The sequence below is a fragment of the Salvelinus alpinus genome, chromosome 11 (genome assembly GCF_045679555.1).
Source record: "Salvelinus alpinus chromosome 11, SLU_Salpinus.1, whole genome shotgun sequence".
In the NCBI taxonomy this organism is placed as follows: Eukaryota; Metazoa; Chordata; class Actinopteri; order Salmoniformes; family Salmonidae; genus Salvelinus; species Salvelinus alpinus.
In genome coordinates this window covers 56,966,296-56,984,052 of record NC_092096.1, presented here as the reverse complement: position 1 = coordinate 56,984,052, position 17,757 = coordinate 56,966,296, and the positions used below count along the sequence as shown (strand labels likewise).

The window sequence follows — 17,757 nt, the reverse complement described above, 5'->3', positions numbered from 1 at the left end:
AAACACACCAAGACAGTCATGTAGAGCACTCCCCAAAGCCTATTCCCCCACAGGAGGCTGAAAAGATTTGGCATGGGACCTCAGATCCTCAAAAAGTTATACAGCTGCACCATCGAGTGCATCCTGACTGGTTGCAGCACCGCTTGGTATGGCAACTGCTCGGCATCCAATAGCAAGGCGCTACAGAGGGTAGTGCGTACGGCCCAGTACATCACTGGGGTCAAGCTTCCTGCCATCCAGGACCTCTATACCAGGCGGTGTTAGAGGAAATGCCCTAACAATTGTCAAAGGCTCCAGCCACCCAAGTCCTAAACTGTTCTCTCTGCTATCGCACGGCAAGCGGTACCAGAGCGCCAAATCTGGGACCAAAAGGCTCCTTAACAGCTTCTACCCCCAAGCAATAAGGTTGCTGAACAGTTAATCAAAGGGCTACCAGAACTATTTACATTGACCCCCTTATTGTATTCTTATTTCATATTTTTTTCTGCACTGACTCTTGCACAGGCTCGTTGTAAGCTCACTGTACTCTAACCAAACACTCACACATACGTACTAAACTGACACTCCAACACACACATGGACAAACACACAAAACACTCACACACACATGCATATTGACGCCACAAACACTGCCAGCAGCATACCACCCTGCATACCACTGTTGGCTTGCTTCTGAAGCTAAGCAGGGTCGGTCCTGGTCAGTCCCTGGATGGGAGACCAGATGCTGCTGGAAGTGGTGTTGGAGGGCCAGTAGGAGGCACTCTTTCCTCTGGTCTGAAAAATATCCCAATGCCCCAGGGCAGTGATTGGGGACACAGCTGTCTTTCGGATGGGACGTTAAACGGGTGTCCTGACTCTCTGAGGTCATTAAAGATCCCATGGCACTTATCGTAAGAGTAGGGGTGTTAACCCCGGTGTCCTGGCTAAATTCCCAATCTGGCCCTCAAACCATCATGGTCACCTAATAATCCCCAGTTTATAATTGGCTCATTCATCCCCCTCCTCTCCCCTGTAACTATTCCCCAGGTCGTTGCTGCAAATGAGAACGTGTTCTCAGTCAACTTACCTGGTAAAATAACGGAAAAATAAACACATAAACTCAGCAAAAAAATAAATGTTCCTTTTTCAGGACCCTGTCTTTTAAAGATAATTCGTAAAATTCAAATAACTTCACAGATCTTCATTGTAAAGGGTTTAAACACTGTTTCCCATACTTGTTAAATGAACCATAAACAATTAATGAACATGCACCTGTGGAACGGTCGTTAAGACACTAACAGCTTATAGACGGTAGGCAATTAAGGTCACAGTTATGAAAACTGAAAGAGGCCTTTCTACTGACTCTGAAAAACACCAAAAGAAAGATGACCAGGGTCCCTGCTCATCTGCGTGAACGTGCCTTAGGCATGCTGCAAGGAGGCATGAGGACTGCAGATGTGGCCAGGGCAATAAATTGCAATGTCCGTACTGTGAGACGTAGCTGATCGTCCTCACAGTGGCAGACCACGTGTAACAACACCTGCACAGGATCGGTACATCCAAACATCACACCTGCGGGACAGTTACAGGATGGCAACAACAACTGCCTGAGTTACACCAGGAACGTACAATCCCTCCATCAGTGCTCAGACTGACCGCAATAGGCTGAGAGAGGCTGGACTGAGGGCTTGTAGGCCTGTTGTAAGGCAGGTCCTCACCAGACATCACCGGCAACAACGTCGCCTATGGGCACAAACCCACCGTCGCTGGACCAGACAGGACTGGCAAAAAGTGCTCTTCACTGACGAGTCGCAGTTTTGTCTCACCAGGGTCATGGTCTGATTCGCGTTTATGGTTGAAGGAATGAGTGTTACACAGAGGCCTGTACTCTGGAGGGGGATCGATTTGGAGGTGGAGGGTCCGTCATGGTCTGGGGCGGTGTGTCACAGCATCATCGGACTGAGCTTGTTGTCATTGCAGGCAATCTCAATGCTGTGCGTTACAGGGAAGACATCCTCCTCCTCCTCCTTCATGTGGTACCCTTCCTGCAGGCTCATCCTGACATGACCCTCCAGCATGACAATGCCACCAGCCATACTGCTCGTTCTGTGCGTGATTTCCTGCAAGACAGGAATGTCAGTGTTCTGCGATGGCCAGCAAAGAGCCTGGATCTCAATCCCGTTGAGCACGTCTGGGACCTGGTGGAAGAGTGGGGTAACATCTCATAGCAAGAACTGGCAAATCTGGTGCAGTCCATGAGGAGGAGATGCACTGCACTACTTAATGCAGCTGGTGGCCACACCAGACACTGACTGTTACTTTTGATTTTGACCCCCCTTTGTTCAGGGACACATTATTCCATTTCTGTTAGTCACATGTCTGTGGAACTTGTTCAGTTTATGTCTCTGTTGTTGAATCTTGTTATTTTCATACAAATATTTACACATGTTAAATTTGCTGAAAATAAACGCAGTTGACAGTGAGGACGTTTCTTTTTTTGCCGAGTTTACATTCACATTCCTTCACTCTATTCAATTACGCTGCTGCTACTCTGTTTATTATCTATGCATAGTCACATGACCCCTTCCTGCATGTACATTACCTCGACAAACCTATACACTGCACATTGACTTGGTACCTGAACACCTTGTATATAGCCTTGTTTTTGTTATTTTATTGTGTACAATTGGCCCAGCGTCGTCCGAGTTTGGCAGGTGTAGGACGTCATTGTAAATAAGAATTTGTTCTTATCTGACTTGCCTAGTTAAATAAAGGTTAAATATATATTTTTTTTTTAATTGTTGGTTAAGGGGTTGTAAGTTATCATTTCATGGTAAGGTCTACACCTGTATTATTCGACGCATGTGACAAATAACATTTGATTTGGCTGTTCACTAGCCTAGTTGAGTTTGGTGTCAAACGCTCCAGAATGGATTCACTCACTGTGGATATAATTTTACAACATGAAGGTTTAAAGATTATGGATGATAGGTTATTACTTACGTAGGCCTTATCAGCCGCCAGCGTTGTTAGCTAGCTACTCATTAACTCTTCGACACGACCGAAACTCACCATGACAAAGCATCGGGCAAAATAATTCTCATTTGGGTTGGTGTGCTAAGGCCAGGGACACAAGGAAAAGCACATCACATAAAAGGGATAGTTCAGCCAAATTACAAATTAATGTGTATATTTGGCTGTGTTTACACAGGCAGCCCAATTCTGATATTTAGACCAATTATTTGTCTTATCGGTCAAAATTCCAATTAGTGGAAAAATATCAGCCTTAGTTTCATTACTTTGAAAGGCAAGGAGAGACTGCAATCCACAATTCGTTTTTTTTAAATTAGCCACTGCCATCAATTGCTAATATAAGCATTACAGAGAAGGGCATTTAACTTTCTATATCAGGTTGACGGGAAACCCAATTTAGTTTCTGCATTGTCCATTATACCAGAGTAATTTATCAGATTACTGGCTTCCACACATCCTGTACACACACACTTTTCTAAGCAGTGCCGTTATGGGAATGGTAATAGACCGTTTTTTATTTTAACCTATTACACCAAGGACATCACAAGGATTCATCAAATAGTCCAAATGTTATGAAATAACACAGCCATATAACTAATAATTTAAAACCACTCAGTTAATTGGCAGATACAGTACTTAGTGCCTAATTGATACTTAGCTGGAGTGAAATCAACATAGACATGTGGGTGCCAACATTGAGAAGCACTGGTCTCGACCACGGTCTCTCAAACAATGGGTCGGAACCCAAAGTGGGCCCTAGGCATGTGAGAGGTGAGTTCTGAGTTATGAGAATACATCTATAATCACACACTATTTCTTCTTAATTTGAGTCATTGAGGATGATTTGCGTCACGGGAGAACGGTCAATTTCTCAATTGGGTCTGAAGCAGAAAAAGTCATAAAAAGAACCTGGTCTAGACTAACTTGAACCTTAGATCTATGCCCAACCAACCCCTAGCTCACAGCTTTAGCCAGTGTACTTGCAGAGTAATCACATTTTAATGATGACAAATACCTGTAAAGAGTTAGGGAAAGTTACACACCCTTCCATAAAAAATCACATTAAAATCTTTTTGACAGTTATAGTCATAACAACATGAAGAACTAATGGTTCGGACAACAGGAAGCCATACAATTAGGCTTCGGTAAACATGGGCAGAAAACATCTTTCATCTCTCCTTTTCTTTTCAGAGCAAGTGAACTCCGGTGTAGGCGGACAACAGAGCTAGCAGGCTATAGGCTAGACTACATTTACTAGGCAGCATCTCAATAGACTAAAGAAGCTTTCTCTCTCATTTACTGACGTGAAATAACTGGACAGGGCAAAAAACTATGTACAACAGCAGGCATCTGTATCACTTTCACCTGTCCGTTGTTTTCAGATCAGTTCAGATGAAGAAGAGGAGATGAGAAGATGAAGAAAGGAAGCCACAGACTATTGAGATGCAGCCTATACTTCAACCCCCTGTCACTGAATCAGGTTAAGGATTAACATTGTTCTGAATGGGAATATTAGTGGGGGTCCGGGTTCCAGGAAGTGTGTGACTATGTTACACTTACTCTACAACAACCATGCAACAGATGGTAGCCTATGTGATTTGGGTGTGTTACTTGGAACTGGCAGTTTTAGTGGGATGGTAAATGTGACAGTTGACCTTGTGTCAGTTGGCCTTGAAGCAATAAAATTCACGACCAAAACAAATATAACTGGAGGAACACATTTTGTCCAGATCTCCTCAGTCATCCCTTTAAAAGACCAATTTACAACACCCGACTCTATGCCAGTTAGGAGTTTGTCAGCATCAATATCATGTAGCCTGTATTATTTAGTGGAACTGGCATAGGTCAACCTGCAATGATGCAGAAACTGAATTTCATATTGAAAAAATATGAATAGGCTATGTATCAAATTAAGAATAAAGAGAAAAAATATTTGGGATGTAATGTTGGACAATGTAATATCTCAATGTTTTAGCTATATTAGTACATCCATTATAATATGTAATAAAATAAAAAATCCCCTTTATTTAACCAGGTAGGCCAGTTGAGAACAAGTTCTCATTTACAACTGCGACCTGGCCAAGATAAAGCAAAGCAGTGCGACACAAACAACAACACAGAGTTACACATGGCATAAACAAGCGTACAGTCAATAACACAATAGAATAAAAAAAAGAAAGTCTATATACAGTGTGTGCAAATGGCGTGAGGAGGTAAGGCAATAAATAGGCCATAGGAGCTAAGTAATTACAATTTACCAAATTAACACTGGAGTGATAGATGTGCAGATGATGATGTGCAAGTAGAAATACTGGTGTGCAGAAGAGCAGAAAAGTAAATAAAAACAATATAGGGATGAGGTAGGTAAATTGGATGGGCTATTTACAGATGGGCTATGTACAGCTGCAGCGATCAGTTAGCTACTCAGATAGCTGATGTTTAAAGCTAGTGAGGGAAATAAAAGTCTCCAACTTCAGAGATTTTTGCAAATCGTTCCAGTCATTGACAGCAGAGAACTGGAAGGAAAGGCTGCCAAAGGAGGTGTTGGCTTTGAGGATGACCAGTGAGATATACCTGCTGGAGCGCGTGCTACGGGTGGGTGTTGTTATCGTGACCAGTGAGCTGAGATAAGGCGGAGCTTTACCTAGCAAAGACTTATAGATGTCTTGGAGACAGTGGGTCTGGCGACGAATATGTAGCGAGGGCCAGCCGACTAGAGCATACAGGTCGCAGTGGTGGGTGGTATATGGGGCTTTGGTGACAAAACGGATGGAACTGTGATAGACTGCATCCAGTTTGCTGAGTAGAGTGTTGGAGGCTATTTTGTAAATGACATCGCCGAAGTCGAGGATCGGTAGGATAGTTAGTTTTACTAGGGTATATTTGGTGGTGTGAGTGAAGGAGGCTTAGTTGCGAAATAGAAAGCCTTTTCTTGATTTAATTTTTGGATTGGAGATGCTTAATATTAGTCTGGAAGGAGAGTTTACAGTCTAGCCAGACACCTAGGTATTTGTAGTTGTCCACATATTCTAAGTCAGAACCGTCCAGAGTAGTGATGCTAGTCGGGCGGGCGGGTGCGGGCAGCGAACTGTTGAAAAGCATGCATTTAGTTTTACTAGCGTTTAAGAGCAGTTGGAGGCCATGGAAGGAGTGTTGTATGGCATTGAAGCTCGTTTGGAGGTTTGTTAACAAAGTGTCCGAAGAAGGGCCAGATGTATACAGAATGGTGTCATCTGCGTAGAGGTGGATCAGGGAATCACCCGCAGCAAGAGCGACATCGTTGATATATACAGAGAAAAGAGTCGGCCTGAGAATTGAACCCTGTGGTACCCCACTGTCACGCCCTGACCATAGTTTGCGTTGTTTGTTTCTATGTTTTGTTTGGTCAGGGTGTGATATGAGTGGGCATTCTATGTTGTATGTCTAGTTTGTCTGTTTCTATGTGTTTGGCCTGATATGGTTCTCAATCAGAGGCAGGTGTTAGTCGTTGTCTCTGATTGGGAACCATATTTAGGTAGCCTGTTTTGTATTGTGGGTGGTGGGTGATTGTTCCTGTTACTGTGTTTCTGTGTTTGTGTTCACGTTACGGGACTGTTTCGTCTTCGTTCATTTTGTCGGTTTATTGTTTTTGTTCGTTGTTAAAGTATTCTATTAAAATGGATAATCGTCACGCTGCATTTTGGTCCTCCTCTCTTTCGCCCGACGAAAAACGTTACACCCACAGGTTGTTCAATTATTTATTTCCTAAAAATACATGTAGGCTAAGTCAACTTTCATGTATTCTGACATACTGTGAACACAAGGGCATAGAGCAACCATTGGACTTTCGTAAGTCTCCATTGCCTGATAGACACCTGTTCAGTTTCAGGCTGTAAAATGAGAGCGAGAGAGAGTGTGTGTGTGTGAGTATGTGTATGTGTGGGTGTGTGTCTCTGTCTGTGTGTGTGTGAACCTGTGTGTGAGGGGGTGGGAGAGAACACAGCTAGACAATGATAAATCATTGAGCATATCTGTTGCTCTCAACAAACTTTCTCATTGGCAACCTAACACAACCGTGTCCAAGAAGGGGAACAGACACTCAAAAACATTTGCACCGGTGAACTATATGTTCGTTTTTTTTTTTAAGCACGAATATCCTACACAAAAATAAGTGAATCTAATAAAATTGAAGAGGATACAACCTAACGAAGGAAATACCCTGTTTCTTTATCTCTATTTGTCTATCGCCTTCTCTATTTATTTATCGCCAAATACTTGAAAAAACAGAATGGATCCAATAGTGGAGGTCGTCGCCTTGCTGCTTGGGTTTATAGGATGGGTGATGGTGGGTATAGCTATACCTAACCGTTACTGGAAAGTTTCCACTGTTGACGGGAGCGTCATCACTACCTCTACCATCTATGAGAACCTATGGATGTCCTGTGCCACGGACTCTACAGGTGTCCACAACTGCCACGAGTTCCCCTCTCTGCTCGCCCTGAATGGTATGGACATCCTAGAGAAATAGAATATTTTGGACTTACTGCCTGTGATGATATTGTTTTGTTGTCATTAAACAAATATGCCAAGGCCCATATGTTACACTTTTTCTGAGAAATGTTTTGTTCGTGACTGAGCGGTCAAAAGGTTCAAATATGATCATCCCAGAACGACATCAATAAACAATTAATTTAGGTTGAATCATTGGTTGATATGAAATCAGTCAAATCTGACCTTTTTTTGCTACACAATTAGAGTTTTGAGAGTTGTTTTCTTCTCTAATAAACACAAAACAGAAGGATAGTTCCATTTCAATAGATCATATTCTTAAATATCATCATACTTATTGGCTATTATTTGGCTATAAAATGTGTAGAACTCAATATGTTTCTTTACAAATCACATTTGATACAAATGTAATAATCCTCGTATTTGTTATTACAGTATAAAAAAAACATGTTATAGGCCAATTCATTTTGTTTGTGAAATTGACAATTTGTGTTTATTCATACGCTCTGTTCCGCAGGATATATCCAGGCGTCTCGAGCACTAATGATTGCTGCGATTATTTTCGGATCTATCGGGCTCCTTGCAACCCTGATCGGGATGCAGTGTTCTAAAGCAGCTGGAGTGAACATGGTTCTAAAGGGTAGAATAGCTGGTGTTGGAGGTGTCCTATTCTTGCTTCAGGGTAAAGGGATATTCTCAAACTGTTTTCTTTAACTGTTTATAGTCATAAGTGCTAAATCTGAATTATCTTGTGCACAATTAACTTAAATAATCTCTCTCTCTTTCTCTCGCTCTCTCTCTCTCACACACACACACACACACACGCACGCACGCACGCACGCACGCACGCACACACACACACACACACACACACACACACACACACACACACACACACACACACACACACACACACACACACACACACACACACACACAAACAAAAACACATACACACATACTATATATCTCTCTCAGGCCTGTGTACAATGATCTCAGTATCTTGGTATGCTTTCAACATCACCCAGGACTTTTTTAATCCATTATATCCCGGGATAAAGTAAGTGAGAAGGAAATTACCACCCATTCCAATTACTGCAATTAGGCTACTGGCACTCTGCTGCCCTCTGCTGTCTGTTAGACAGAAGAGCAGTCACCAAGCCAACATGTAATATAGCCTATTGTTTATGAACTAGACAAAATGTAGGACCTACTGTGTTTTGCAGGTATGAGATTGGAGAGGGCCTCTACATTGGCTGGTGCTCTGCTGTTCTTGCTATCGTTGGGGGATCTTGTTTGACATGTGCCTGCAAACTGGGCACGTCTGAGAAACAGTGAGTTCAGTGGATACTGTGTGTGTGTCTCTGTTTGCCTGTCTGTCTGTGTGTGTGTGTGTGTGTGTGTGTGTGTGTGTGTGTGTGTGTGTGTGTGTGTGTGTGTGTGTGTGTGTGTGTGTGTGTGTGTGTGTGTGTGTGTGTGTGTGTGTGTGTGTGTGTGTGTGTGTGCGTGTGTGCGTGTGTGCGTGTGTGCGTGTGTGTTTTTCAATCCTTAATGCATGTGGGTTGGTGATTGGTGGTTTTATTTTATCTATGTGTGCCCTCCTCACCCACTCTTCCTCTCATCCTCTTCCTCAGACCTTACCCCTACCAGCCCAGGGGCACAGTGTACTCTGGCATTGCACCATCGCAGAGTCAGGCTGCCACTTCCTATGGCCGGAACGCCTACGTTTGAACAAGAGAGAGAGAGAGAGAGCACCAATGAACCATGGGGTTCACCTTTATCCACCATGTCCAATGCCTACAAACCAGACTCACTGTTGACCGCATAGTTGCTGAAGACGTGTAAACGATATCTATAGTGCTGAGGGAGGTTAAGTGCTATATTATGTCTTTCATATTTGGATCAATCACCTCATATTGAAGATATTATGCCTGTTAGTTTGGTTGTGGTGCACTGTGCAAACATGTCGCTTGTAAAATAACGTGCAATAGCTGAGATGTCTAATGACTGATGCCTGCATTATATCACATTTTTTATTTTCATAATGATATAGGCTCATGTTGGCATGAAAAGGGATGATTTGGTGAAACATCTAGATCTAGGGGCATGTCCAAACCAACAGATTAAGACTTGATTCTCAAGTATTGATGTTATCGAGATGTTTTGTATTGTTTGTACAGTTTTATAATGTCTGAGATGGGTGTTGCTGTCCTATGCCATTCTGAATGTTTGTTTTAGTTCATTAGTTTTGTTTACAATTCCACCCAATAAAATGATTCTTTAAATACTCAAATAACTATTTTGTGTGTATCTAATAACCTAACGTAGCATGCGTAACGGTTTCTAGTGAGGAATGAACATGATCAACCATATGTTTATTATTATCACAGACAATAGGCATAGTGTTTGGCCCACAGATAACACTGAGGGATAGGCTAATCAATAAAATTCCTTTGTGAATATTATGGTATGACCAGTGACTGTACAGCGACGGCGTTATGTGCCATATATGGACATGGGAGTGTTGTCTACGAGCTAAAATAGTTCATCCAATGAGACCGCCCCACGTTGGTAGGCAACAACGATGTGTGCTGCTAGAACTGGCCACTCACCGCACAGAAATGTAGGGCATTTGAATCCGTGAAGGAGGGGGTAAAAACCGGACTGGGTGAAGTTTCACTTTAGAAAGGACCTAAGTTGACAGCTGCCGAAGTTATCCAATGTCATGCCACGTAGAGAAAACTGGAATAATTTATTAGATCCATGTGATATTGCAATTTTGGCTGTCTAAACAACGTTGTCCTACGCGAGGAAATTATAGGAACCTTCCATTAGCTGTCCAAGGTGTCACTCGGAACTATTTCTTAACCGGACTACAAATACATATAGCCTCAAAACGATGAAGACGTTATGAAGAAAATTACCGTTTAAATGATATCGTACGTAGTTTGCAATTAAATTATATGAGAGACGTGAAATATACAACTCCAGGAGAAGTGTGAAGTATATAAGTATGGAGTCGGGGCGACGGAAAGGTCTCAGCGGGGTCCTGTCTTCCTTGTCACTGCTCTGTGTCATTCTGGACCTCCAGTTGGACGGTAAGACCAGACAGATAGATAGCAATGTGTTTTGCCCGAATAGTTCAGTCTGCATAGAGTTGTTGATTTAAAAAATACCGGTAACTAAGTATTCGGTTATTTCCTTAGCTAGGTATGCTACGACCGATTGTACAGGATAATCAGGTAGTTTTCTGTGTGCCCTTGTTAACTACTGTAGGCTAACTAGGCTATCGAAACCCTTTGGCTGTTGGTTTAGTTTTTTTACATACTCCCTTTACAAACAAGTCCTATGATTTAAATCTACAGGGAGGAATGTATGTCTACTGTTAAAATTACACAACATTCATGAACATAGCTACTCTGTCTCATTCATTTAGGTCAGTTCCTATGTGGTTATGTGAGCAATTGCCTATGGGGGCTTCCAAGAGGCTCACACTAAGTGTTTTGTTTCAGGTGTCTTGGGGGCAACTCATGTGGAGATTGAGCAGCACTTGGAGATGGGCCGTAAACTGTTGGCTGCCGGTCAACTGGCGGAGGCCCTGTCCCACTACCACTCTGCAGTGGGTAAGGTTACCAACCAGACACACACATCATTATAGCTCCAACATCACTGCCCATGTAGCCTGTTTGTCGGTCTCCCTCTCTGTCTGTACTCTGTTTGTAATAAGTCAAGCTGCTTCCACATAACAAAGTCCCTTCAAGTGATGGATTATTTCAGATCTCTCTCTCCCTTATTCTTTTATTCTTTCAGGTCAACACATTGAGTCAACTACACATTCTCAGTCAAATGTGTCCATGTACGCCTAATAAATAATAGTCACATGAAAGTAGAAATTTATTGTGTTCTCCTACTTATCTACTGTATTTTACCCTGTCCCTTCCCTCAGAGGGCGACTCTAAGAACTACCTGACCTACTATAAGCGGGCAGCTGTGTTCCTGGCTATGGGAAAGTCCAAGTCTGCCCTGCCGGACCTGACCAGAGCCATCCAGCTCAAACCTGACTTCCTCGCTGTGAGTGGACACAGACAGTTGTCGACAACATCTCTGTTATCATGATACATCACGGTTATGAACAACAATTGTGTGAAATTGTTATTAACTCTGAGATTAAAAAACTCAATCTCCATCCCGCTCTCCTCCATATCCCCTCTTCCCTCTCTCTGCCTCCATGTTTCCAGGCCAGACTGCAGAGAGGGAATATCTTCTTGAAGCAGGGTAACACCCAGGAGGCCCGGGAGGACTTTGAGGCTGTGGTAAGTCTAGATGCATAAAAATATAGCTGCTATTCTACTACTACCATACTATTAATTATATTTCTATGTCTAGTTACACCTTATCCATCTGTCAACCAAAATCTCTCTGCTGTTTTTCCCATACCCTCATCATATACTCTCTCAAATTGCATTTAAAAAAAATCTCATTCATTATCCCTTTGTCATTGCAATTATGTGATGTGGGCGAGGTTAAGGGAATCTGAATGATTAGATACACTTGATATGAGTTGTGTTCTATTATGTATTTATAGACCTGATATGAGTCATCTATTATATATTTTATAATTGCTATGTCACACAGTTTCTTCAGAAACCTTAACGTTTTTAAATTTCCTCAGCTGCAGCAATCCCCTGACCAGGACGAGGCGCGGAACCAGCTGATGAGGGCCATCGAGCTTGAGGGGCTGCAGGAGGATGCCCACGCGGCCCACCACAGAGGAGACTACAGCTACACCATCGCTGTGCTGGACCGCGTCGTCGAGGTAGGGAGTAGCTCCACCACAGGGCCTAGTCATTGGGCCTGGTCATGGAGGTAGGGTTTAGCTCTGCCACAGATCCTAGACATTGGGCCTGGTCATGGAGGTAGGGGTTAGCTCTGCCACAGGGCCTAGACATTGAGAACTCTATTTCACCTAGCCTCTTAAACTTGATCATCAATACCTTCATCAATCTGTGGTGCACTATACTTCAACAGACTTGGTATCAAATCATAAATTCACACAAAGAAAAAATTCACACCACTGAACTCTCCCTACCTACCTCCCACCCTTCTCTCTTTCCAGCTCTCCCCCTGGGACCCTGAGTCTCGGGAGCTCCGGGCTGAATGCCACATTCGTCTGGGAGACCCTCGGAAGGCCATCCAGGACCTGACCCCCACCACCCGGCTGAGGAACGACAACCGAGCTGCCTTCCTCAAGCTCAGCAATCTGCACTATGACCTGGGGGAGCACCAGGAGTCACTAGGGTATGCTCACTAGAAAATTGTATTAGAAATAGGCCGGAGTGATTTAAACAAACAACCAGATTTACCAAGCAAATACATGTAAATGAAGACGTTGTGAGCTTCAGAGCAACATTGGTTTGTGTTTTTGTATCTGTGGTTGATTTTTGTGACACTTGAAGTTTGAGAGTGAGTAAAGAATGCTTACTCTCTTTCAAACACACAAACACTTTTTTTAAATTTTATTTGACAGGCAAAAAATCTCAAACCGCTTTGCAATGTGTAAATCTGTCTCTCTTTCCCTCTCCCTCTGCAGTCACATCAGGGAGTGTCTGAAGCTGGATCAGGACGACAAGGAGTGTTTCTCCCGTTACAAACAGGTGAAGAAGATCAGCAAGCAGCTGGACTCTGCCGAGGAGCACATCCAGGGGGAAAGGTCAGTACCACTGCATCTAGCTAGTATGGCAGTCTAGTCCCTGTGGGGGTTTCTCTTAGGTTTTCCTTCCAGGGATTGACATTAAAGACTGAAATGCAGTTGCCCATCAGACAAATCCGAAGTATTTAAAAAAATTTGGGGGGGGGGGGTGTTGCCCAGAAATTATGATCACTGGCCCGAAAATGTAAATGAGCTATTTACACGCTGAAGTGCCATATGTTGCCTGCCTTTCACCAACACAAAGGGGAGTAGTCAAAGATCAGTACTGGAATTCTTTGTATTTTTGTTGTGATCAGTAAAAAAAAATCATCATATTAGAGAAGGTTCAACTTGCCCGTCTGCCATAAATGCCCTAAATTGTCTATTTTCACTTAAACAATGGGGAGGAACCAGAAAGATACAGTATGTTTTAGGCTACTGGAATTCTATGCAGTTTGGTTGTTTTCGCTTTTTTTTATCACCTGCCTAATGGGGTAACCTCAGAGCAGGCTCAACTTGAGCGACGGCTCAGTTCATATACCCCAAGCAACAGGTCAATCCCTGCCTACCTATGTGGTAGTCCATTCTTGTGTGGTAGTCCATTCTTGTGTGGTAGCCCATCCCTGTGTGGTAGCCCATCCCTGTGTGGTAGCCCATCTCTATGTGGTAGTCCCTCCCTGTGTGGTAGCCCATCTCTGTGGTAGTCCCTCCCTGTGGGCAACGCTTCATTCCCTATAGGAGTTTTATATTTCAGTTCCTGTGTTCCCTCGACAGGTTTCTTTGACAGTTTTATCACTCAACCTATTTGTATCCACTTTGGTTGATTTTTAGATATGACTATTGTATGGCGGTTCTATTTAACTCTTGTCCTAAAATGAATATTATTAAATGTTTGTTTTCAGGTATCAGGATGCCATAGACAAGTATGAGTCGGTGATGAGGACAGAGCCTAATGTCCCCTACTACACCAATAAGGCCATGGAGAGAATCTGCTTCTGCCTGGTCAAGGTGGGTCCCATCACATAGACACGTTTCACCCATGGAGTGGGCCATTTCTATGACCATAGTCACGTATGTAGATTAGCATGACCTGTCCCTCTACTGAAGTCAAGTCAATTGTTAGTGTATCGGAAATTCTCTGAATTACTTTTACAACCGCTGATTTCACATAACTTTAAAAATGATATTACTAATTAAGTAATTAGAAATAGAATGGGGAAACGATGATGCTTATAAGTGTTACTCCATTTGTCTCCACCAGAACAAGATGCCTGCTATGGCAATAGACAGTTGTTCAGAGGCCCACCAGAGAGACCCACGCAACATCAACATCCTCCGAGACAGAGCTGAGGCCTTCATCCTCAACCAGGACTACGAGAAAGGTACTTTCACCATGCTATTACTGTAGCAAAGAGAATGATGACACGCAGTGATAAGACTTTGTGCCGCATTTGTTTCTCCTCTGTCAAGTACTCAAACACTGGCTGTCAAACTTGCCATGTAAACAAACCCGGTGTTTTGTAGCCAGGACCAGTCTAACGCCGCCCTGATTACTGCACATCCAAATCCCAGCGGGATCATTGTACCAGCTTTGTCAAGTATCCATTTTGATCTTTCTCTCTCTGCCTTTTTTCCCTTACCTTGCCCTGCCTCTCTCTAGCGGTGGAGGACTACCAGGAAGCGAGGGAGTTTGACACGGAGAACAATGAGATCAGGGAAGGTCTGGAGCGAGCCCAGAAACTGCTCAAGCTCTCCCAGAAGAGGGACTATTACAAGATCCTAGGTGTCAATAGGTATGACTGACCTAGAGAAGGGAGCTCTGTTCAATACTACTTCAAAGCATAATTCCTTCCTTCCTTGGCATAATCTACAGTGTATTTATGATCTATAAGCAATTGGACAAGTTGATTCTATTGAATGATATTCTATTTTCACCATCTGTGATCACCTCAAGGTAATGGGGATGCATTTGCTCCTTGTATTCAAACAAGCTTTTACATTACCAACATGTTGTTTTTCTCCAGGAGTGCCAACAAACAGGAAATAATCAAGGCGTACAGGAAACTGGCCCAACAGTGGCATCCTGACAACTTCAGAGAGGAGTCGGAAAAGAAGGAGGCAGAGAAGAGGTTTATCGACATCGCCTCTGCTAAAGAGGTGCTCACCGACCCAGGTAATGAACTGTATACGTACCTGATAATGTTGCTCAAGCTGGTAGATAAGATCACAACTAACTAAACCCTCCCATACTGGAAAATCTATGACTGTATTTAGGAAGCTGTAAACTATTTGCAGTATGATAACGTCCTGTCGGACCTCTTTCCTGGAATCTACATGTGTTGAAAACTTGTTGTGCATTATTCATGTCTCCCTACCCCGAACCGTTAGAAATGCGGCAGAAGTTTGACTCTGGTGAGGACCCCCTGGACCCAGAGAGTCAACAGGGAGGCGGTCAGGGTGGCCAGGGATGGCCCTTCCACTTCAACCCCTTCGAGTCTGGCGGCAACTACCACTTCAAGTTCCACCACTAGTGAGGACGAGACAAGAAACATGGGGGGAGGGCTGAGCTGACTGACGGAACCAGGAAGGATTTACAATTGGAGGATTTTAGGGCTATGACAACCCGTGGAGTAACTGGTGGACGTACCCGGGGGTTGGATTTGGGGGATTCAGGTTGGATGTGGGGTGTTGTGGGTAATGTAGTGAGACAATGGGGATGTGAATGGCACTGTCGAAGGCGTTGGACTACTACTGTACCGCGAGGGGTTGAGTTGTACAGAGTTAAACTTTCCTACCACAGATTCTACATGGATGAAACTAAGTGACAATGTTGTCGGCTGTTGACTCGAGTGGTCGATGACGCGCCAATAAAGTCCTGCATTAGTGCGCTGTTCAGTCCTCCCAACTTGGCCCAGGCTGTTGATCCTGTCATTGCATCCCTCCATGTTATTTTTCTTTGGGATGTCTGCTGCTGCTTTTACTTTTGCTTGGTATTTCTTCCATTTTTCATCTATTCAACGTAGCTCTTTTGGTTTTTGCTCAACTAGCCTGGATGCTGGACTGTTTCTCCATTTATTTAAAGGCCCAGTGCAGTCAAATGTGATTTTCCTCTGCTTTATATATATATTCTCTCAGGATGGATTAATATTGTGAAAATTATATGCCCTTTTTGGTATAAGAGCTCTTTGAAATCTCAGCCTGTTGTGTTGGTGGGATGGAGTTTTGGCCTGCCTGGTGACATCACTAGGTGGTGAATTAGTTTAATAGACCAATAAGAAAGAGTTACAAACCCCTCTGCCAATAAAAGCTAGACCACTCCCAGACAGTCCTAGCAAAATTATTGCTTGAGAACACAATTTGAAATGAAACCAATTACAGTAAGGTACTTCATTATTACCCAAAAATGATTTGATATTGAGATAAAAACGCTGTATTGGACCTTTTTAATAATACTTAGATAAGCTCAAGTTGGATAAAAGCAGATTCAGACTGGCACCCAAGCTACTCAAACTGATTTATTTTCAGAATGTTTTAGAAGAGATTGATGTCATTTTCTTCTTCACTAAACAATGTCTGTTCTGTTATTTCTATCTGCAAAGCTTTGAATGTTCTCCCACTGAATATACCCTTGACCTAACTTAATTGACACGACAGGTGTTATGGAATAGTTGGTGACCTACTCCTTCCTGGTTGTGTACCCAGTCAAAAGGGTGAGTGGATGAAGCATGTCTGTCTACTTCCTGAAAGAGCCTGTGTTCGCTCTGCCCCGTTTCATTGATTTCAAAGTGTCTTTTGAAAACTTTTTATTTGCCGGCCTTTTTAATAACTAATCCTCCTGTGTTCCCCAGTCCAAAGCAACTGAAGGGACTCCCTGCAATGACAAACAAATGACTTGCGTCATTTTAGTGTATCAAGCAAATTATGGACTACAACCAAATTATGGATTGTCAATATCATCCTGTTAAGTCCACTGTTAACATAATTTGAGTTCTAAGGATGCAGTATAGCTGTAACTGAAAGCTTTTTATGTCACCGACTGCTCAACTACGTGATCATTTTAATGTGACAACCTTGTTGAATTAACTGCCTGGTACAGGTTTGTTTCTAGGGGGTTTTCTCGTTGCCAAACTGAACTAAAATGCTCAAACTATTAAAATATGGAACAAACCCCTGTTCTCTGTGGTTATTTTACTGTTATAAATTCATGGTTCAGGTATAATTTTAGTACTATACTGATGGCATACCATCTCTAGCTCATGTTTGAGTTGTCTTTGTTGTGCAAATCATCTTCCAGTAGCAAGCAGGTTTGTCTAGTTCCATGAAAATGTTCATGTGTGCTTGAACTATTTGACACACCTATACACTGAGTATACCAAACACATTACCAGAAAATAATAGCTAACTTTTGCAATCCTGTGTGATCATGTAAGCTCGGGGCCCTGAGTCTGAACCCCGCCCTGGTGAAGGTAGGAAACACCACTTTGCTGCTCCTCAACACAGGGGCCCCAAAAGGGTGCGTGCTCAGCCCCCTCCTGTACTCCCTGTTCACTCATGACTGCGTGGCCACA

At 43.0% G+C, this 17,757-nt stretch overlaps 2 protein-coding genes across 2 annotated transcripts; both read left to right on the top strand.

The window, feature by feature from the left end:
* The first annotated feature begins 6,979 nt into the window (after window positions 1-6,979).
* Window positions 6,980-9,793, top strand: LOC139534528 (claudin-15-like). Its single transcript, XM_071333724.1, has 5 exons — window positions 6,980-7,496; window positions 8,018-8,182; window positions 8,479-8,560; window positions 8,727-8,834; window positions 9,135-9,793. The coding sequence occupies exons 1-5, from the start codon at window positions 7,280-7,282 to the stop codon at window positions 9,229-9,231; spliced, it is 669 nt and encodes a 222-aa protein (XP_071189825.1). The 5' UTR covers window positions 6,980-7,279; the 3' UTR covers window positions 9,232-9,793.
* Window positions 9,794-10,096: 303 nt separating this feature from the next.
* Window positions 10,097-17,356, top strand: LOC139534525 (dnaJ homolog subfamily C member 3-like). The gene is made up of 12 exons (XM_071333719.1): window positions 10,097-10,598; window positions 11,013-11,123; window positions 11,447-11,571; window positions 11,739-11,813; window positions 12,173-12,316; window positions 12,617-12,798; window positions 13,091-13,210; window positions 14,092-14,197; window positions 14,451-14,571; window positions 14,850-14,982; window positions 15,214-15,362; window positions 15,578-17,356. The coding sequence occupies exons 1-12, from the start codon at window positions 10,514-10,516 to the stop codon at window positions 15,718-15,720; spliced, it is 1,494 nt and encodes a 497-aa protein (XP_071189820.1). The 5' UTR covers window positions 10,097-10,513; the 3' UTR covers window positions 15,721-17,356.
* The last annotated feature ends 401 nt before the right edge of the window (window positions 17,357-17,757 follow it).